Here is an 18,489-nt window from a genome sequence, read left to right as displayed (position 1 = left end):
CCCTACACTACACTGAGCAAAAAATATTTCTATTGGATAAAGTATTAAGTGCTTTTCCTATTTGAAATCAGCAATGTTGAGGAACACTGGTTCCTAGAATTTAAATATTCCATGATCCACAGAAGGTCTTAAATTTAAGACTACAATAAATAGTCATGTTACTAAGATCTGTTTTCTATCTAGATAGATCAGTGTTGTCTAATAGAAAGTTTTACAATTATGGAAATAGTCTATATCGCTCAATCCAATAGGGTAGCCACTAGCCACATAAGGCTATGGAAGACATGAATGTGGTTACTTGGAAATTTTAGAAAGTGAAACTTTAATCTTACTTAAATAAATTAGTTGAAATTAAAACTCTTACAGCTAGTGATACTATATTGGACAGTGTAGACATAAAACTGTGATTAGCTGGATTCTAGCATACTTCTGCCACTATCAACCTTGTGACTTTGGCCAAGTTTCTTAAGGTACTGTGTTTTAGATGATTTCTAAGGTTTCTTCTAAATCTACTGCTTTACCTGACTTGAAACTAGCCACCTAATGTGACTAGAAATTAGTGCAATTACTTTTCCACTGTCCTCATGAAAATCAGTATTTTGGTTACACTATCCATATTGATGGACACATGCATATATTCTAAATATACTCCAATCCATAAAACATGAAAGAGTAGAAGGTGTAGAAGAAAAGGCAATTTGTAGTAATTCTGTTAGATTTATCCTGATTAACTCCACATCTAGGGTGAAATGACATCATTTGGGAGAAAAATAAGAAACTGATTTATTTATATTAGTATACGATTTATTAATTTGTTATTCAGTCATTCAGTTTATCCAACATACTAAGTACCAACACCTAGTATAAGATGTGACAAATGCTGTGAAATGCTGTGCCTGAGGGAAGGTGACACTTTATAATTTAGTTTGGGAGAAGGTGAATGTGTATGTGTACATGTGAAGTTTTCTCAAAGGAGGCGACCAAAGCAGAAGTCAACTTTTTTAAAGTTCCATTCAGATAAAGGGACCTTTTACTCTCCTTAGATCTAATCAAGAAAGCTCCTGTTTGGGGGCCCATGATTTACAGAGCTCTTCTCTGGTTGTGCTTCTCATGGGGTTAGAAATCCATGAGCTGATGGGAGTATGCCCACTTATATTTCTTGCCACCTCAATCTTAAATGCTTTGGGTAATAAAGACCCTGGATGTTTCTGCTACAGTGACTTGAGCTCACTTCAAACACAATGGGTTGCCTCTTTCCCAGGTCTGTTATTCCGAAGGTGAATCACACCACTGGTGTACAAAACAATGAATTGGAAGAGGGGGCGAGGAAGTGGGTATTTTGAGAGGTCTGTATGAAATTTGGTACTGTGAGCATCCAAGAGCCTGAGTCTTACAATGGTAAAGGATAGAGAAAGGGGTGGGAGAGAAAGGAAGCAGAGTAGGGACTAAGGTTGGGATTTGTCACACAGTTCAAGACACCAAACTCTGGCTTTGAACTTTAAGGAGTGCAAATTTTCCATGTCATTATGAAAATGTGTTTGTACAGGTTAGAAGACAGAACATATATTACTTAACAGTTTACTAACTTGGTTTGTAACTTTTTGATATTTACATATTTTGTGGGAGGATTTCCATCTCCTCTTGCCCTAAAATGTTTATATTTATCCTAAATCTGCAAATATAAAGCAAAAACTTTAGATAATGTTATTATATCCTCACTCAAGAGTCACATATTTCTATAATAGGTTGGATTCTACAGTTAAAAGAAATGATAGAGAAGTTGATTACAGTTTTGAAGATGATTTAAAAATTTTTATTCCTTTGAAATTTAACATGACTGTTTTACTTAATTGTCTGCAGGATACACACACACACACACACACACACACACACACAAATCTCTGTGATTTATAATAAACATAGAAGGATAGCAGGACTTTAGAACTGGGAGGTACTCATGTCATTTAGTCTTACCACTTTCTTTAGACAAGAAATCTAAGGTCTAGATATTTTAATTTGTTCAGTGTAATATAGATTCTAATATAGACCTTTAACTGGAACCAGAGCAAAGACAGTTGACCACAGAGCAAATTTACAGCCCAGAGATCATTAAGAAAAACACGAAGATACAGAAAGAGAAGAAAGTGTTATTTACTCAAACTTTTGAGCTTTCTTTGTACTTCTGCCATGTGATCATGCTTCTAAATGATGGTTGAACATGCTTCCCCAAAGCTGCGATTTTGTTTCTAGGATACAGAACCATCCTCAAATGTTCCTCTCTTTTCCTTTACTATCATGACCTTGGGCACCTCTGGAGCCTCTGTGTCCCCAGAAATCAAAACAGAGTTCCCTTGTGCCATGCAACTGGGAGGGACACTGGGCTGGCACAACAAGAAGAAGGCATCGCTTGTCTACTTTCTCTTGGTTCATTTGGGAAACAAAGCATTACAGGCTCAGGACAAAAGCACCAAGGAGTGGGGAAGGGCACTGTCAGTGTGGCATTTATATGTACTTCATGGACAATCAGATTAAGTGAGGATAATAAAGCATTAGGATGGCTGCTAGGACATCTCAGCAAGCAGGGCACACAACTGAACACCCAGTTTTGCCAAACCACATTTTGTTGTTAAAATCTAAGCTAATCCCTATGCAAAGATGATTTTCTTCATTTTTGTTATTTGTGCTTTGATGGTTTTGGGTTTTGCTTTCTCTGCCAGATCCAAATCAGGAAAAGTCTGCTGTTGTCTCCAATGTCTGACATCTGCTGATCAAGACAGCAGGCAGATCAAAGTTTGAGTAATATGATGAGTTTTTATCAAATCTGTGCACAGCAATGTATTATAATTGAATATTTAAAGCAAGTCTTTGTATCTTGATTATTTCACTTTTGTTTTAAATGAAATAATTATTTATGCTTATGCTATTAACTAACATTTTTAAAAAGTATTATGTTCACTTAAACAACATGTATTAAATGTGTTTACAGGCAAAACTAAAAGAAACTAAAGATTATCTGTAAGTTTTACAGACACAAGTCCAAATTTTACTTTAATGAACAATTTTTTCTGAAATTTGAATTCACAGATACCATCAAGTCCCAGTAAATAGCAATTTGAGTATTTTTATAATTCAGAAAGAGATGAACAGATATGTTTTGGAGTTTACACGTATTTTGGGAAGGAGAGATGGAAGGAATAAAGAGTTTCAGAAAATGATCTGATCTATGAAGACCTGGATACAGATATTTTGAACTAAGAAACAATATCCAGCAAACTAGGACTAGTTCTTGTATTTTTTAAAACACCATTTATATTTCATATTTCTGAGAATTGCATTTGTAAAATAAAGAAACAGTAAGAACATCTAAAGGAAAGATGCCTTCAAAAATACTATTTTAGCCACTATTTAAATTCCAGAAGAACTGGAAGATAAAGATCACTCGTGCTAGGATAAAACTGAGCACTTCCAACTGTGGTTGGCTGTTGGTTTTATTCTTGTGTCTGGTTTTATAAGATAGTGTGCGTCTGTTCTTATTTAGATGGAGTCAAATTTACTTAAGCTCAAGATTCTGTTTTTTAAAATCTCATCCTGAACTTCTCAGAAAGCCCAAAGGTCACGTTTACAGAGTAGATGCACAGCAGGATTAAATAAATGTGGAACTGCTTGAGCTGCAGATTTTCTTTTTTATTGTATCATAGATGCCGTTAATCTTCAGATGATTATTTTTGCAATATAAACTATCTATCCTGGATTATGAAAACTAATTCCCTACCTGCCACACTCATAAACAGTTTTGTAAGACCCAATTTTAGGCTGTTTCTAGCTTCTTCATTTCATCATGGGAGATATTTTAAATTTATAAATATCCTCCAGCGCCTCTTAAGACCCTCATCTAAGCAAGCACTCCTCCAGGACACAGAGCAACAAGTGTAGCGATGTTTTAATAATGTGGGGAGAATGGGAGCAGTGCTATTTACTATGCTGTCTTTGTTTTAACTGGTGAGAAGAGGAATGTTATGCAAAATCGATGATGTGATATGGGAGAAGGCGGCCCAAACACTACCACCACCACCCAAGAACCAACAGGACAAGAAAATAAGCTGCCCTATCAGTTGTACTACATGTTATGCTGTGATTAAATGGATGGCTGCTGAATTGTTCTCAGCCCTTTCATTTTATACAGCAGTCTTTCTGCAGGCTGAGTTATATCACTGGACATTTGTTTTAGCCCTAATACGTCTCTTTATGGATTTTCTGTAGTTCATAAAACATTTCATATAAGTATTTCACTTGCTTCTTTCCATAATCCAGTGAGCTAATTAGATTAGGAATTATTACCTACACTTTATAGATCAGTAAAAAGGATCACAGACTATAATACACCTCTAAGTGGTTCCAAGTTCAGAATTACTGGTACAATGTACTTCTCTCCATACCAGACTGCTAGTTAAAACGCATGTGCACACACACATGTGTACACACACCCAGAAATTGTGATTTTAAAAAAATGATAGATTTTTAGAACAGAGAAATATTTTGTGTTAAACAAACTATAGAAATTCAATTTGCTGGGAAGTGGAATTAGGGGGTTATACTGCTTTACAAAAAAAAAAAAAAAAAAAAACTTTCAATAGGGTTGCTTTAAATGGCAAAATTTCCCAGCACATTAAAATACGATGATTTATGAAAATCTGATTCATACAAAACTTTACAGGGATACATCTGTTATATAAATCCATGCTTACTCACCTGTAATTTACTCTAGAGAGAACGCAGTGATAATAATAATAACATGCTCACATAGTTCTTCATTATATATTTTAAAGTACTTTCTTCTAATTTATTGCATTTGTCTTTGGCAACCCTTTATGGCAGACAGAGAGGATGTTATCCTTTCTTTACAGATGAGAAATTGAGAGGTTAAGTGACTTGCCCAAGGTCAGACAGACATTCATTCATCTACTGCTCTGAGTGATGGAGTTTTAACGGGGTAGTCAAGTCAGGAAGGTTCTGCCTCCTCCCTTTTTAACCAGCTGTGAAGGCTATTAAAAGAGGTAGATGATCTCACAAACATAATGCTGAATGAAAGAAGCCAGACACAAATGTGTACATACTGTATGATTCGATTAATATACAATTCAAATGCAGGCAAGACTAATCTATGGCGACAGAAGTTAGAACGGTGGTACCTTTGGGATGGGGACTAGGAGGTAGAGCAGGGCTTACGATGATGTTCTAGTAATTGATCTGGTTTGTACATAGTTTTATGTACTTTTGAAAATTCACTGCAATGGATACTATGATATGTCTGCTTTTCTTCACATATTAGGAAATTTTCACTTAAAAAAGAATTTTCTATCTTTAAATACAGTATTTTAAAAATGCACTTTAGAAGATCATTGCATATACCTTTCCTTGGAATATGTGTGATTTCAATTAAGTTGCTTAGGTCATTTAAAAAATAGGAACATAAACTGAATCTGAAGAATTTAGGAAGAAGAAATATTTATAGAAAAAATGACCAGTATTCTCTGCAATGAGAAAGTGTTTATATGAAATAGGAAATTGAAGTACATTAAGATACTAAAAATTCATTTAGGGCTGAGTCAACCATTTATATTTAATGCTACCTGTCTAGGAATTGAGTTGCAGCTCAGTGGTAGGGTATGTGCCCCGCATGCAGGAAACTAGGTTTAATCCCTAGCACCAAAAATCCAAGGAACAACGAATTGTAGGAAAATAGGATTATGTTGTTATTCACATAGTACATCCTTGCAAGTATATATGATTCAAGGAAGATAAGAATATGATTTTTAAGAAATATCCATTTTGGGGCTGGGGCTGTAGCTCAGTGGCAGAGTGCTTACCCAGCACTGGGTTCAATCCTTAGCACTGCATAAGATAAACAAAGAAAATAAAGTCATTCTGCCCATCTACAACTACAAAACAATTTTAAAAAAAGATACATCCATTTTATTGTAGGACATCATATATTAGGGTGCTGTGTTGGGCATCAGGGAAGGAAGTCAGTGCTAATGATAACTTCTGGGTAGACTGGAAACAAGCAAGGCTCTTGAGGTTGTGATATAAGAATTAATGGGAGAAATATGTTTTGACCATTTTTCCAGAATAGAAATCATAGATTCAATTTCTTAAAGCAATTTCAAAATTTATATCATGGGCTTGCAAAAATCCTTAACACTGTGACTCCATAACACAGGGAGTTAACACCGCACTTCTATGCAGTTACCACTGAGGACAAATGTGATTTTTCTTTCTTTTTCTTTCATTTTATTTGCTTTGGAAAACATCCATTATGGCACCAAAAATAATCTGTATCAAACATCTATCTTGATATTTTAGGTCAAGAATGGAATTTCCAGGCAGTGGGTGGGATTTGGTCCTGGGGTGCTTTCATTTCATCAGAACTCTTACTTACAAAGGCAGCTGAGTGGATGAGCTGCTTCCCAAGACAGGGCTGTTGAAAGCTCTGAGCAGGGAGGCCTTTGACCTCCTGCATTCACTTGCTGGCTTCCATTCCCCACACACATTAGATTTACTAGGGACTAGCCAAGTATTTTCAGAAATAAATTTTATGTCCTTACCACCTATACAATGCAAGCAACCCATCATGTAGCACTGACTCTATCAGGCTAATTATGATCATCTGCCAGCTCCCCGTGTGGTTTCTGGGTCTACCCATTCCACAGCTAGGATGGGTATAAGCTGTCCTTTGGGGTAATTATAATGAGCATCAACCTGTGTTTCCCCATTGTGTTCAGACTGTAAAGTGGGCTAGAAAGGCAGCTTGAAAGACAGTCAGGGAGAGGTGGCAGACAGCATTTCACTCTTCAGTACTCAGCAAGCTGACCTGACTTTTCTACTGGCAACTGAGGAACTGAGTTCTGTGTGTCTATACAAGTCCATGTGGAATCATTGCATGACCTTTCTTTAAATGATGGAGATTCACAAGACGCTTCTGTTTCTCTATGGGAAGAGCCCTTCAGCAACAGAATCACTCCTTGAAGCACTGTCAAGGTTTGCTATGCTAATTCACCGTCATACCTGATCCCTTTGAAAACGAGTTTCTATTTAAACAATCATCATACCCCTGAATTTATCATCCTTATAGCTGAGCTACTTCAATTGCCTTCTCCTTTGACCTTCTGCAGCATCTTTCTGCCACTCTCCACCTGGAATCTTCTTTTTCTCCAGCATCATTTCTGTAGATGTGTAGTCTTGAAACCCTTAGCATGCAGCAGATAGACCATATGACTTTGAACTTTTATGAATTTTCACTTTTTGTTATGGCTCATACAACAGATATATATTTGTCACATAAACTTGACCACAGATTTTAATAACCTGAATTTCCATTATTTTGTATAGAATAAAATAAATTGAGATACTTGCCATCAAGCCTTGTTCTCCTGGTTTTCCTGGTTCACCCTTAAAAAAAGTGTTAATTTTACTAATATATAAACATTAAAAAACAATTTCAATCATATTTTTTTCTTTTTCCCTATACTTTCTGGGCATAAATGTCAAGTACATTTTTCAGATTAAATAGAGGAATATAAACATAGCACAAGTAAAAGAGTGATATTTTTCTTCAGAATAATTTTATGAACACCTTAGAAATTAAAATATGAGTCTGGATCATCATGGCATCTTATGATGACATAAAATTGATGACATGGTTTCTTCTTTTTGAGAACCCAGAACGTGTGTGTGTAAAAAGCACACACACGACACACACACACACACACACACACACACAGTTGTTCTTAGTGCAGTAATTAAATCACAAAATGATTAGAGATTGATTTTGAATTTGGTCCTTTTGAATTAATGATGGTTGAAGTTAAAGCAATACATAAATAAAATTTAATTCGGCAATAAACCTTACTTTCTATTCCTAAAGTCATAATATTAATCCCACATTATTTTTCCATACAGTTCCTTAAATGGCTGAGTTGTCTCTATCAAACCACAACATTGATCTAGTAGCCTGTACTTTTTATATTACTAACCCTCAATATTAGTAACTAAGTATTGAGATCACTTTTAAATGATTTCTATTGATACGCTTTACAAAGGACAACTGGGATATTAAAATCATTAGACACTGATTTTTAACTATAACTGATGTTTTAACCATTGTGCTGTTCTTTTTGGCAGTTTTTGATCAAGTTATTCGTAAGAGATTCGGTATTAGTTTATTTCCTTTATTTTCCATACATTGTATGGGGCTTTATTGTGTATGCTATTGAGCCTTTGAAGATGTTATTAATCCAGCACTTTATTTTTTCAACTAAACTCCTGAATAAGCCAAAGGCATTGGCTGATCTTCCCTATGGTAGGCAGGACACTTGAGAGATGGGGCATTGCCAGTCATGAACGACTTGAGGCTTACCTGAAAACCAGCTTAGCTGCTGTCTCCAAGTCTCCGTGATTTACATGGATTCCAGGTGGATTGGGTAGTAAAGTGGATAGTTGCTGGTAGTTCCCTTCAAACCCTGGGGACTCACCTATCATCCCGCTTTCCTCGAACCCCTTCATGCACTTCACTCCCTGGACCTACAGCCCCACACTGCTCCTTCCTAGTTCTCAGTCCTTAACACAAAACAAAACCTGTGAGAACACTGGTCCAGAAGGCAACTCACGGGTACTCCGGGCATTCCGCGGGGTCCATCTTTCCCTGTATCCCCGGGTGGCCCTCTTGGGCCTGGGGGGCCTGGGGGGCCTGGAGGCCCTGCCTGACCTTGGTCACCCTGGAAAGGGGAAGGGAACAGACCAACAATAACCATCAAAGATGAATACCCAAGTCTCCTTTTCAACACTTTGTATTCAACACTTTTCAACAATTTGTATCATCCATACTTATACTATGAAAAGAACCAGAGTAACCAGAAACATGAAGCCTGTAGCAATTTACCTGCCAGTGGGGAGCAAATAAATATTCACACTGGATGAGTTGAGTAGATGCTGTCAAAATTAAAGTAGCTCAGAAACCAGCATCACAGCTCTCAGAAAGAGTGTATATGTTACCACTATATTCAGTTGGTATAATTTTATCCATGGCAATGCTGTATCAATTATATTCACTATAAATGGCTGCATTTATAGTTCAACAAACATATTTACTTTTCATAATCTACAAAATTAAGCATATGAGGTTCCTGTCATACTATGTAATACTTTATAAATTACCAAAGTTAGAGAACTTAGAAACTGCATCTGTTATTGGTTACAATTTAAGTTTTTTTAATTAATCAAAAATTAGGCAGGCTTTCTATGTCTTTTTATTTTGGTACTTTTATATGCATTTCAAATGGAGCTCACTAAATATAATTTTGTTCTAGGATAAAGTCCCACCCTCCAATCATGCCCCGCCCCCCAAGAGATAAATGGTAAAGCAACAGTATGCAGAGCAATAAATGAACGTAAAGAAGAAATCAGACTCCAGCAAGATGCAGCACTACCTTAATCAGGCGGCGTTTAATGAGCTGCTGATCAGCAGAGAGAAACCCATGATTGATTTTAGGAAACACCATCTGATCAGTCAGGTGAGGTCAAAGGTTGAAGTTCAGAGATGAGAGAGTTGAAGAATAGGCATCAGAAGGCCCCAAGAAAGAAATAAAGATATACACATTAGATTTATAATGACCATTGAACAAAACAGAACTGGCACTTGTGTCTGCCACCAGACTCTCTGGCTCTTCTCAAAGGACATACAACCCTCAAATGGGATGGTGAGGCCAGATTTTTAGTTAGATGTGAATCCTTTCGATATTGGTATTGGGTCTTTTTTAGTGTGGCCCATTCCAAGATGGAAGTGAGCTGGGTTGGGGGAGAGCTGCATTCTGAACAGAAAGTCTCCAGACAAAGCAACAGTTCCATTTTCGTCAGACTTGTCAACCAGCATAAGGTAGCATGAACCTGACAGCCATTTCATTGATGCCCAAAGTCCAGAGTACTTAGAATTACTTGAGTAGCTGGGAAATATCACAGAGCATTAGGATACAGGCAAATCAAACCATGAAGGTATGGCGTGGTCCTAGCTCATGATGCCCACCTCTCTTCACTGATCTCTTTAATACAATATCCTTCTCTGAGTTCACTCAGTATACATCCCCTTACCTGACCTCACTGAGGCAGGTGAGGTCCCAGGTGCCCAACACAAGTCACCTGCTTTTGGGATGGGAGGGAGCACCTAGGCTGGGCAGGCCAATCAAATGGTTCTTGCTCACTCTTAGGCTGATTGCGGCTCTGACTGGGCAGGCATGAATGACAACCACAAACCTTGACGGTGAGGATCTGATTACTGTGCAGGGCAGCAACTGTGGGGAAGCCTGGCGGGCCCTATGGACACAGCACAGCACCAAAACAACACGACACAGTACGTCACACAGACATTTCACTAGAGGACAAACAACACAAGAACATACCTAAAGCCTAACTAACTCCCTGGCTCAGGTCTTGAGGACACCATCAACAAAATGAGACACAGCAGTCCCCAAGTGAACCAGCCATTTCTTACGCATGTTGTGCAGGACTGAGAACTAAGTGCCTCTTATGTCAGGCACAATGGGATCTGCACCTACGCTGGTGTACAGTTTCCTATTCTTAACATTTCTAGAATCTTCCTCACAAAATGTTAGTACAAAATGGCAATAACTGTAGACACTGTTATGAAAACAACACTGTAAATTTCCTCTATTGATGCTGTTTACAACTCCTGACATACAATACATATATTAATTCTTTTTTTGGACCACAACAGTGAACACAATTTTGCTGTCAGATCAGGAATATTCCTAAGAATAAACACAGTACATCTCATAAAATACAGTCTTGCCACCCACATATCTCTCTCCATGATGAATCTCAGGGCTCCTGTTTCAGGAATTTCTGCAGAGGTGGTAGATGGAAATCTGTCTCTTATAACATGTGCATTTCATGTCAGGGGGATTTATGGTCACACTCTGCAGTAATCACTTCTGTCACGTAACTTTTCCAAAAGAACTTGACAGTTCACACAACCCCTTCAAGCAGAAAAGTGGCTTGGAATTCCTTAACCAAGGAGAATGGGGGAGAGATGTTTTAGAGATTTGTACTTCAATAACGTATTAATTCTTCCACAAAGGCATTATCCATTGGTTAAGTGGAGAGAGAAATTATGCCTTTGCTCCATTTCTTTTCTGACAACATGTGAAACTACAGTTTTTTATTCCAACTTTTTTCTTAAAAAAAAAAAAAAAACAAACAAAACAAAGAACATGTTTATGATACAAATAAACAGTAATACCTGGCCTCAAATTTCTGTGGGCTTAGTTCTGTCCTGACTTCTTCCCACCCAATTCTATTTTGAGGATGTTTTTAGGAAAACCCAGAAAGTTTCTAGGATTTAATTTGATTACTTTTATGGATATTTTCCTCCTTATTTTGCCCATGTTAGAGATATGTTTTTCTTTTTAAGAGACCCAATAAAGTTAGGTTTGTAGTGTGAAGACATTTGTTCAGCCCTAATATCTTTGGTTCTCATTCTTTAGTACTATGACTTCTCAGGAACCAAAGCAGAGGAAATCTCATCCCTTTTGCCAAATCCATTCTGATAAGGTTATTAAGTGGCTGGGTAGTTTTGAGGTGACCTGTGTCCTCTTTTTCTTCTCTCCAAGTAAAAGTCCTTTAAATGTAGACTCTGCACAAACTCAGAAATGCTACAAGTTGGAAAACAGATGTGTACAATTTGCTTTTGTTTTACTATAGAATACGAGTTTAAAATGTTATTAGATGGTAATGTGCCAGCATCTTTCCATCTGTGACTCATTAGCCCAATATTACACAGTCAGAATTTTATATATAAACCTCATATTTATGTAACAAAGAACAAAAACAGATACAAACAAGAAGTCTATGAGGGATCAGAATCTTGATTAGTGGTGATAAATCATAATGTCACTTGAAACAGGATTATCTAACAGAATAATTTTAAATTAAAAACCTTTTAACAGCACACATGGTAGGCCTTACAAATGTTTTGAAATTTGAATGTATAAATAAGTCACTTCTTGTACTTATATTTGAGCATGACCAGTTTGCTGTGTGATTGTATTTTTTTTTAAATGTGTGACAAAAGAGCATTAAGTTTTATAACTTCTTGGTTTGGGTTCCAGTTTTTGAGGTCTAAAGAAGCAAGTAGACAGATAATTCTCACTTCAGATAGCTTCTTTTCCTCTAACAGGAAATCTCTATTTGAGGAAGCTGATCTTCTATTCCCCAATCATCTTCACCATGAACATGCTACCAATTAGGTAGCAAAGTAAAAAGAGCGTATAAGAAGGAGTCTCTTAAATTCCAACATAAATACCCTGTTCTGGGCTGCAATATCCTAAGACCCTGGGCTTTTCAACCATGATAAAAGCAACTCTCCAGGTATGAGCCAGTGCCCTGGTGAGTGTTTAAAGGCAAGAATAAATATGGTATATTTTCTGGAAAAGTCATTTTTAATTAATGGTATTAATTTAAACATTTTTATGTAAAACAAACACTAACTACTGTGTGAATTTTAAAGTATTTTTACCGTTTGATGGTGGTAATAAGAAGTTACCTCTAGATGATGGGAAGACACTAATTATCTGCTTCCCACAGGTAGTGGTTTGAAAAGCTCTGGTGCTGAATGCTTATCTTTAGGACACACTTACCTTGTGGCCATAACTGCCAGGTTTCCCTGGCTATTCATACAGGAAATGCACTTTTCATTAACTCTGCCATTTTTTCCACAGTATCATTAGTCATAGTCCTTTCTAAATAAATGGAACGGACATATTTCACTTGGTTTTACATCTCAGAAAACTTGCCTGGTACACAGATGGCTTGAGTGGGTGTGGAAAAAAAATGTGTTTCCAAAAAAACATGAAGCCTCCAGGAATAAGCTGAAATACTGAAATAATTTGTACATATTTTCACCCCCAAAATATTTTGCATTTTTAAGAAATTAGATGTAGAAGAGTATAATACATACTACCTGACACAACCCATATTCTCTAGTGGAGCATAAAAATCCAAGACATGTTCTTGAATCTTCAGGACATTCTGTATAGTGTTAACCATCTCTGGACCAGTGTTTTGTCATTAACACAGGAGGGGCTTTGTCCCCCTTCCTTACCTTCTAGAAGGAAAGAGGAATGCATACCCCAAAGGGAGATTGAACAAATAATCCATAAGAAATGCTTCTAAGTATTTAGAGGTCATAAATTCAAGATGTGAGTGTCACTTTTATGGTACACTCAGTAATGATGAGTGTTATATGATTGCATTATAGTGAGAAAACTTTGTGTTCTGTCAAAAGTATTCAATAAGGCAACGACAGTGCCAGAAATGTAATCCCAGATTTTGTCTTTATGCAATTTATGTGTTTATGATAATTTCTTTCTACTTGTTTGAGAGTTTAAATGTTAGAAAGCTTACAAATTGACTAACACTCAACAATATTGAAGAAGTATTTGCTGAGTGCCTTCTGTGCGGCATTCACTAAGCGAGACTTTGGGGACTGAATGGCAAGCAGGATCCCAAGCTCACACATTTAACAGCTAGTGTGGAAATCAGCAGGCAGAAACCATACTGGGTGACAAGTACTGTGATGACTGTGCATGATGAAAACAAAATGTGCACCTAACACTGCATCTGGAGAGCCACAGGAGACCTCCTGAGCCAGGTGAATGAGTTGCTGGAGGTTGTAGAGCAAGAGTGAAACTGAAGATAAGCATCAGAAAGAGATTATCATAGTAGTGGTACTGTGTCCCAAAACTAGAGGGATGAATCAATAGTTTCAAGGGTTATTAAAGAGGTGAATTTATAGGGATTGTAACTTTGCTAAAAACATATGTGAGAATTTTTGAGGAGTAGAGTGTGTGGTCCTAGTCTCTAGCCTAAGCAGTGGAAGGCAGTAGAGAGAATACTAAGGAAGAGTGGGTTTTTGAGACAGGTGATGTTTTGGATGATGATTTCAGTTTAGGAAATCTGCTGAATTTGAGCTAAGGACAATCAAGGGTGGCAGTTGGGTTTGCACATAAAAGAGGAGAGTTGAGAATCAGGAGTCGTACTGCTGAATGCAGTCATCTAAGGAGGCTGCAGAGAAAACAGACCTAGGACAGACTTCTTGGAAAGATTTGGATTTATGGGATGAGCAGAGGAAGAGGCAACTACAAGGAGAATCCATAAGAAGTGGGTGGTTGTAGAAGCAGGAGAAATGCTAACTCCCTTCACAAAAATTCTAGATAGGCAAATAACTAAAAATAACAGACACATATACTGTGTCTTACAGAGAGATGATACCATTTACTGAAATATATGGTAACATAATCATTAATTATGTTGTATACATGCATATAAATATCCAATAGTGGGAATAGGCTATAGACAGCCAATGTCACTAACATGGACACTCTTTGGTAAGTTCGAGGGAGTGCACCTGAGGTTGTAGAGGTATGGAGGAGAATTTAATTACAAAGGATCAACAGAACTCAGCAGCAAATCATATTAGAAGAAAACAATGTGTTATGTGTTACACTGAGAAGTGAAAATCTCTGAATTTCTCCATAACGTACACTATCATGATTCTATTTGCTGAAAATATATCATGCATTACCACATAACCATTAAGTGGGCATGTGTGCAGCATAAATAAAGATAAATATTCCTTGAAACTGATAAAATAATTTCTAGCTAAGAGAGACCAGATGGGAAAATATTATAATAGAATGCAAAAATATTTAGGTAAAAGAATAACTTCAACAGCAGGAACTGTTAGGAGGCTAAATAAAGAAAGAAGACATTAGGAGAAAGAAATTTGCTGCTAAATCATTCCATATTGCAGTAAATGGTATCATCTCTCTGTTTGTAAAGAAAAATCAACTATAAGGGCTAAAAGAATCCTATGAACAACCAAATAACATGAGGGCCTGTGAAAATCAGTTTATCAGTGAATAAGACTGACTATGGGAGTATTAATTATGGAAAGAAGTAGGCTTCTGCTGTTGAATATAATATTGTCAACTGGTTCACAAAATCAGTTTTCTTTACTGATACTCTAAGTCCCATTCTATTGTGTTCTATCATAAGTGTTAATACTAGTCACTTCAATAATAACTTTTGATAAATTTGAATTTCACAAATTTCTTAAAAGAGAAAGAACAATGCAATCTTTATATTGATAGACATCATTAAATGCTATACCTACTAAAATGTTAAGTAAAGACAAACTACAAAATACTGGCACATAATCACAAGTGTGGGCTGATAAATTTCAACTCGTGCAAAAGCAAAGTGAAAAATATTCCCTAAAGAATCCTTATAGGTCAAAAGACTTCATGTAAATATGACCTTTTAAGGGATTCCAGGGTTGTTGAAAAGGAGTCCCTAACGACATAGCTATGAAAGACCAATAAAAGATGAAACCCCATGAAAAGAGAATATAAAAGTCCTACAAATTTTATTTATATAAATTTTGTTATTATTGGATCAGAGCTATTCTTTCTAAATGGATATCCAGAGAATAGTTCTATGTTAGGGTTTCAAAATATTAATTACAAATAATGACAATAATGATGAGGATGATGGTAGTAACTGTGGCTAGCACACATATGATACCTATGCCAGGTATGATTTGAAGAGCTTCATAAATACTAATTCTACTACTCTTCATATTGACCTTCTGACAGATGAGGAATCTGAGGCAGACAGAGGTTAAGAAGAAGTTAAGGGTTTTGTCTGCCTAAGTGTAAATATTTGGACCAAGATGCACATACTAGCCACCTGCTCCAGAGTCTACACTCTTAACCATTATATTTTCCATGAATAATTTAGAGTTTCTGAACTTTATTCCCACTCATTCATTCACTTAATTAAGAAAGGTTTAATAAGATTCTACTAAAAGCAAGGGAATGTTTTGAACACTGAACTTAGAGAGGTGAACAAGATAGACCTTACTGAGGCATCATGGAGCTTAGAGCACAAAGAGGCAGACATTGAACAAGCAACTTCAGATGTGGCTGGGATTTCTTTTGATATGTATCCATGATTCTTTTTCCTCTTGCATTTTCTTTTTTTAAAAATATATATTTTTAGTTGTAGGTGGATACAATACCTTTATTTTATTTTATGTAGTGCTGAGGATTGAACCTAGGGCCACCCACCTCTTGCATTTTCTATTTCCTTTGCCTCCCCACCTCCACCCATCAGGTTCTTAGTTGCCCTCTGCCTACTTGCATCAGATGAGGCATGAGGAAACAGATTAGAAAACAAAACTTCTCTAACATTTCTAGAAATCAAAAAGATCTAGAAAGATAGTCCAAACTGCTCCCATAGCACAAGAAATAAAAACAAGAATTAATAACTGGGATAGATTCAAACTAAAAAGCTTTCTCTCAGCAAAGGAAACTATCAGCAATGCGAAGAAAGAGCCTACAGAGTGGGAGAAAATCTTTGCCAATCATACTTCAGATAGAGCGCTAATCTCCAGAATCTATAAAGAACTCAAAAAACTACACCAAGAATGCAAATAATCCAATTGACAAATGGGCTAAGGAAATGAATAGACACTTCACAGAAGAAGATATACAAGCAATCAACAAACATATGGAAAAATGTTCAACATCTCTAGTAATAAGAGAAATGCAAATCAAAACCACCCTAAGATTCCATCTCACCCCAATTAGAATGGCGAGTATCAAGAATACAAGCAACAATAGGTGTTGGCAAGGATGTGGGGAGAAAGGTACACTCTTACATTGCTGGTGGGGCTGCAAATTAGTGCAGCCACTCTGGAAAGCAGTGTGGAGACTCCTTAGAAAACTTGGAATGGAACCACCATTTGACCCAGCTATCCCACTCCTTGGCCTATACCCAAAGGACTTAAAATCAGCATATTACAGAGATACAGCCACATCAATATTCATAGCTGCTCAGTTGACAATAGCCAGATTGTGGAACCAACCTAGATGTCCTTCAATTGATGAATGGATAAAGAAAATGTGGTATATATATATATACAATGGAATATTACTCAGCCATAAAGAATGATAAAATTATGGCATTTGCAGGCAAATGGATGAAACTGGAGAATATCATGCTTAGTGAGATAAGCCAATCTCAAAAAACCAATGGACGAATGATATCGCTAATAAGTGGATGATGACACATAATGGGGGGTGGGAGGGGTTAGTGTTAGGGTTAGGGTTAGGGAGGGGGCAAGAATGGAGGAAGGAAGGACTGTATAGAGGGAAAAGAGGGGTGGGAGGGGTGGGGGGGAAGGGGAAAAAAATAACAGAATGAATCAAACAACATTACCCTATGTAAATTTATGATTACACAAATGGTATGCCTTTACGCCATGTACAAACAGAGAAACAACATGTATCTATCCCATTTGTTTACAAAAAAAAAATTAATAAAAAAAATAAATAAATAAAAAAGAAAAAAAGAAAAAAAGAAAAAAAAAAGAAAGATAGTCCAAACTGGAAAGTAGATCATCTGTGGTCTCCAAGAGCAAAGGTGACTCAAACCCTCTACCTAGCAAGCACTTCCTGGAAGATAATAACACTTTACAGAAGAAATGGCTACGTGATCTGTCCAGGTGGACAGGCAGCCTTGCAAAAGATTCCCTTGCCTGAGACATGACACAAAAATAGCAGAAGTTTCCCAGGCTCCACAGAAATAGCAAACTGCATTCTGCTGCTGCAGGGCCATGCAGACCAGTAAGGCCATGCTGCCTCCTCTATCCAGACTGTGTAGACTGATGACCAAAGACGAGGAATCATGAAACAGTCCCAGGAGCAACAAAATGTAGAAATTCCAAGAAGACTGATGTCTGCTTTTTTTGTTAACTCAGAGGAAGAGGCTCAGATTCAGATATCAAGTTATTATAGAAAATTAAGTCAGATATTTCTTACTGAGGTTTTTGGATTGAGATTCATAACTTGAAAGTGATATTGTTAACAAAGCAAAAGCTACAATAGTGTGTAGAAAGCAGACCTTAGCAGGTCAAGTGGTCATTGACTTCCTCAAGGACATGACATTTAAGTTGACAACTGCAGAATGCACCTGTGGTAGTTGGCCACTCCCAAAGGGCACTGACACCTTCCCTTCCTGATAGGTTCATCAAGATGAACACTGGAACCAAAAAGAAAATATATTTTTCCTTATCTTTTCTTTTTTGAGACCCAGTCTCTGTCCTTGAGAAGGTCAGGGTAAAGGCACTGGCAAGGGCTGTGGGTTGTAGGATCCTTATGGAAATTCAGACTGACAAGGAGGAGAGGGAGATTAACTGAAACTTTTGATCTTTCATGTACCAACATCTCCTGAATACAGACCTTTTAACAAGTATAGTGAAACAAGTCTGGAGGAGTTAAAGTCTAGTGGAAAGGGAGAAGTATCACATGAACATCAATCCAAATGAAAAATATACTAAACTCATGCTCTTCTAGA

At 36.9% G+C, this 18,489-nt stretch overlaps 1 protein-coding gene across 2 annotated transcripts in view; it reads right to left on the bottom strand.

Annotated features, from left to right (window-relative positions):
• The window catches only part of Col25a1 (collagen type XXV alpha 1 chain), a 434,308-nt gene that overhangs the window by 99,772 nt on the left and 316,047 nt on the right, over positions 1 to 18,489 (bottom strand). The window contains exons 7-9 of one of the 2 annotated variants that reach the window (XM_047566623.1): positions 10,306 to 10,365; positions 8,667 to 8,774; positions 7,414 to 7,449 (exon numbers count right to left, since the gene is read on the bottom strand). In XM_047566623.1, the coding sequence (XP_047422579.1) occupies positions 7,414 to 7,449; positions 8,667 to 8,774; positions 10,306 to 10,365 (204 nt within the window). Of the gene's footprint in view, positions 1 to 7,413; positions 7,450 to 8,666; positions 8,775 to 9,485; positions 9,558 to 10,305; positions 10,366 to 18,489 lie in introns of both variants that reach the window. The other variant, XM_047566624.1, reaches the window with a different exon arrangement.

This window comes from Sciurus carolinensis, chromosome 10 (assembly GCF_902686445.1).
Source record: "Sciurus carolinensis chromosome 10, mSciCar1.2, whole genome shotgun sequence".
Lineage (NCBI taxonomy): Eukaryota > Metazoa > Chordata > Mammalia > Rodentia > Sciuridae > Sciurus > Sciurus carolinensis.
Note: the sequence above shows the minus strand (reverse complement) of the source record. Positions and strands in the feature narration are given on the sequence as shown.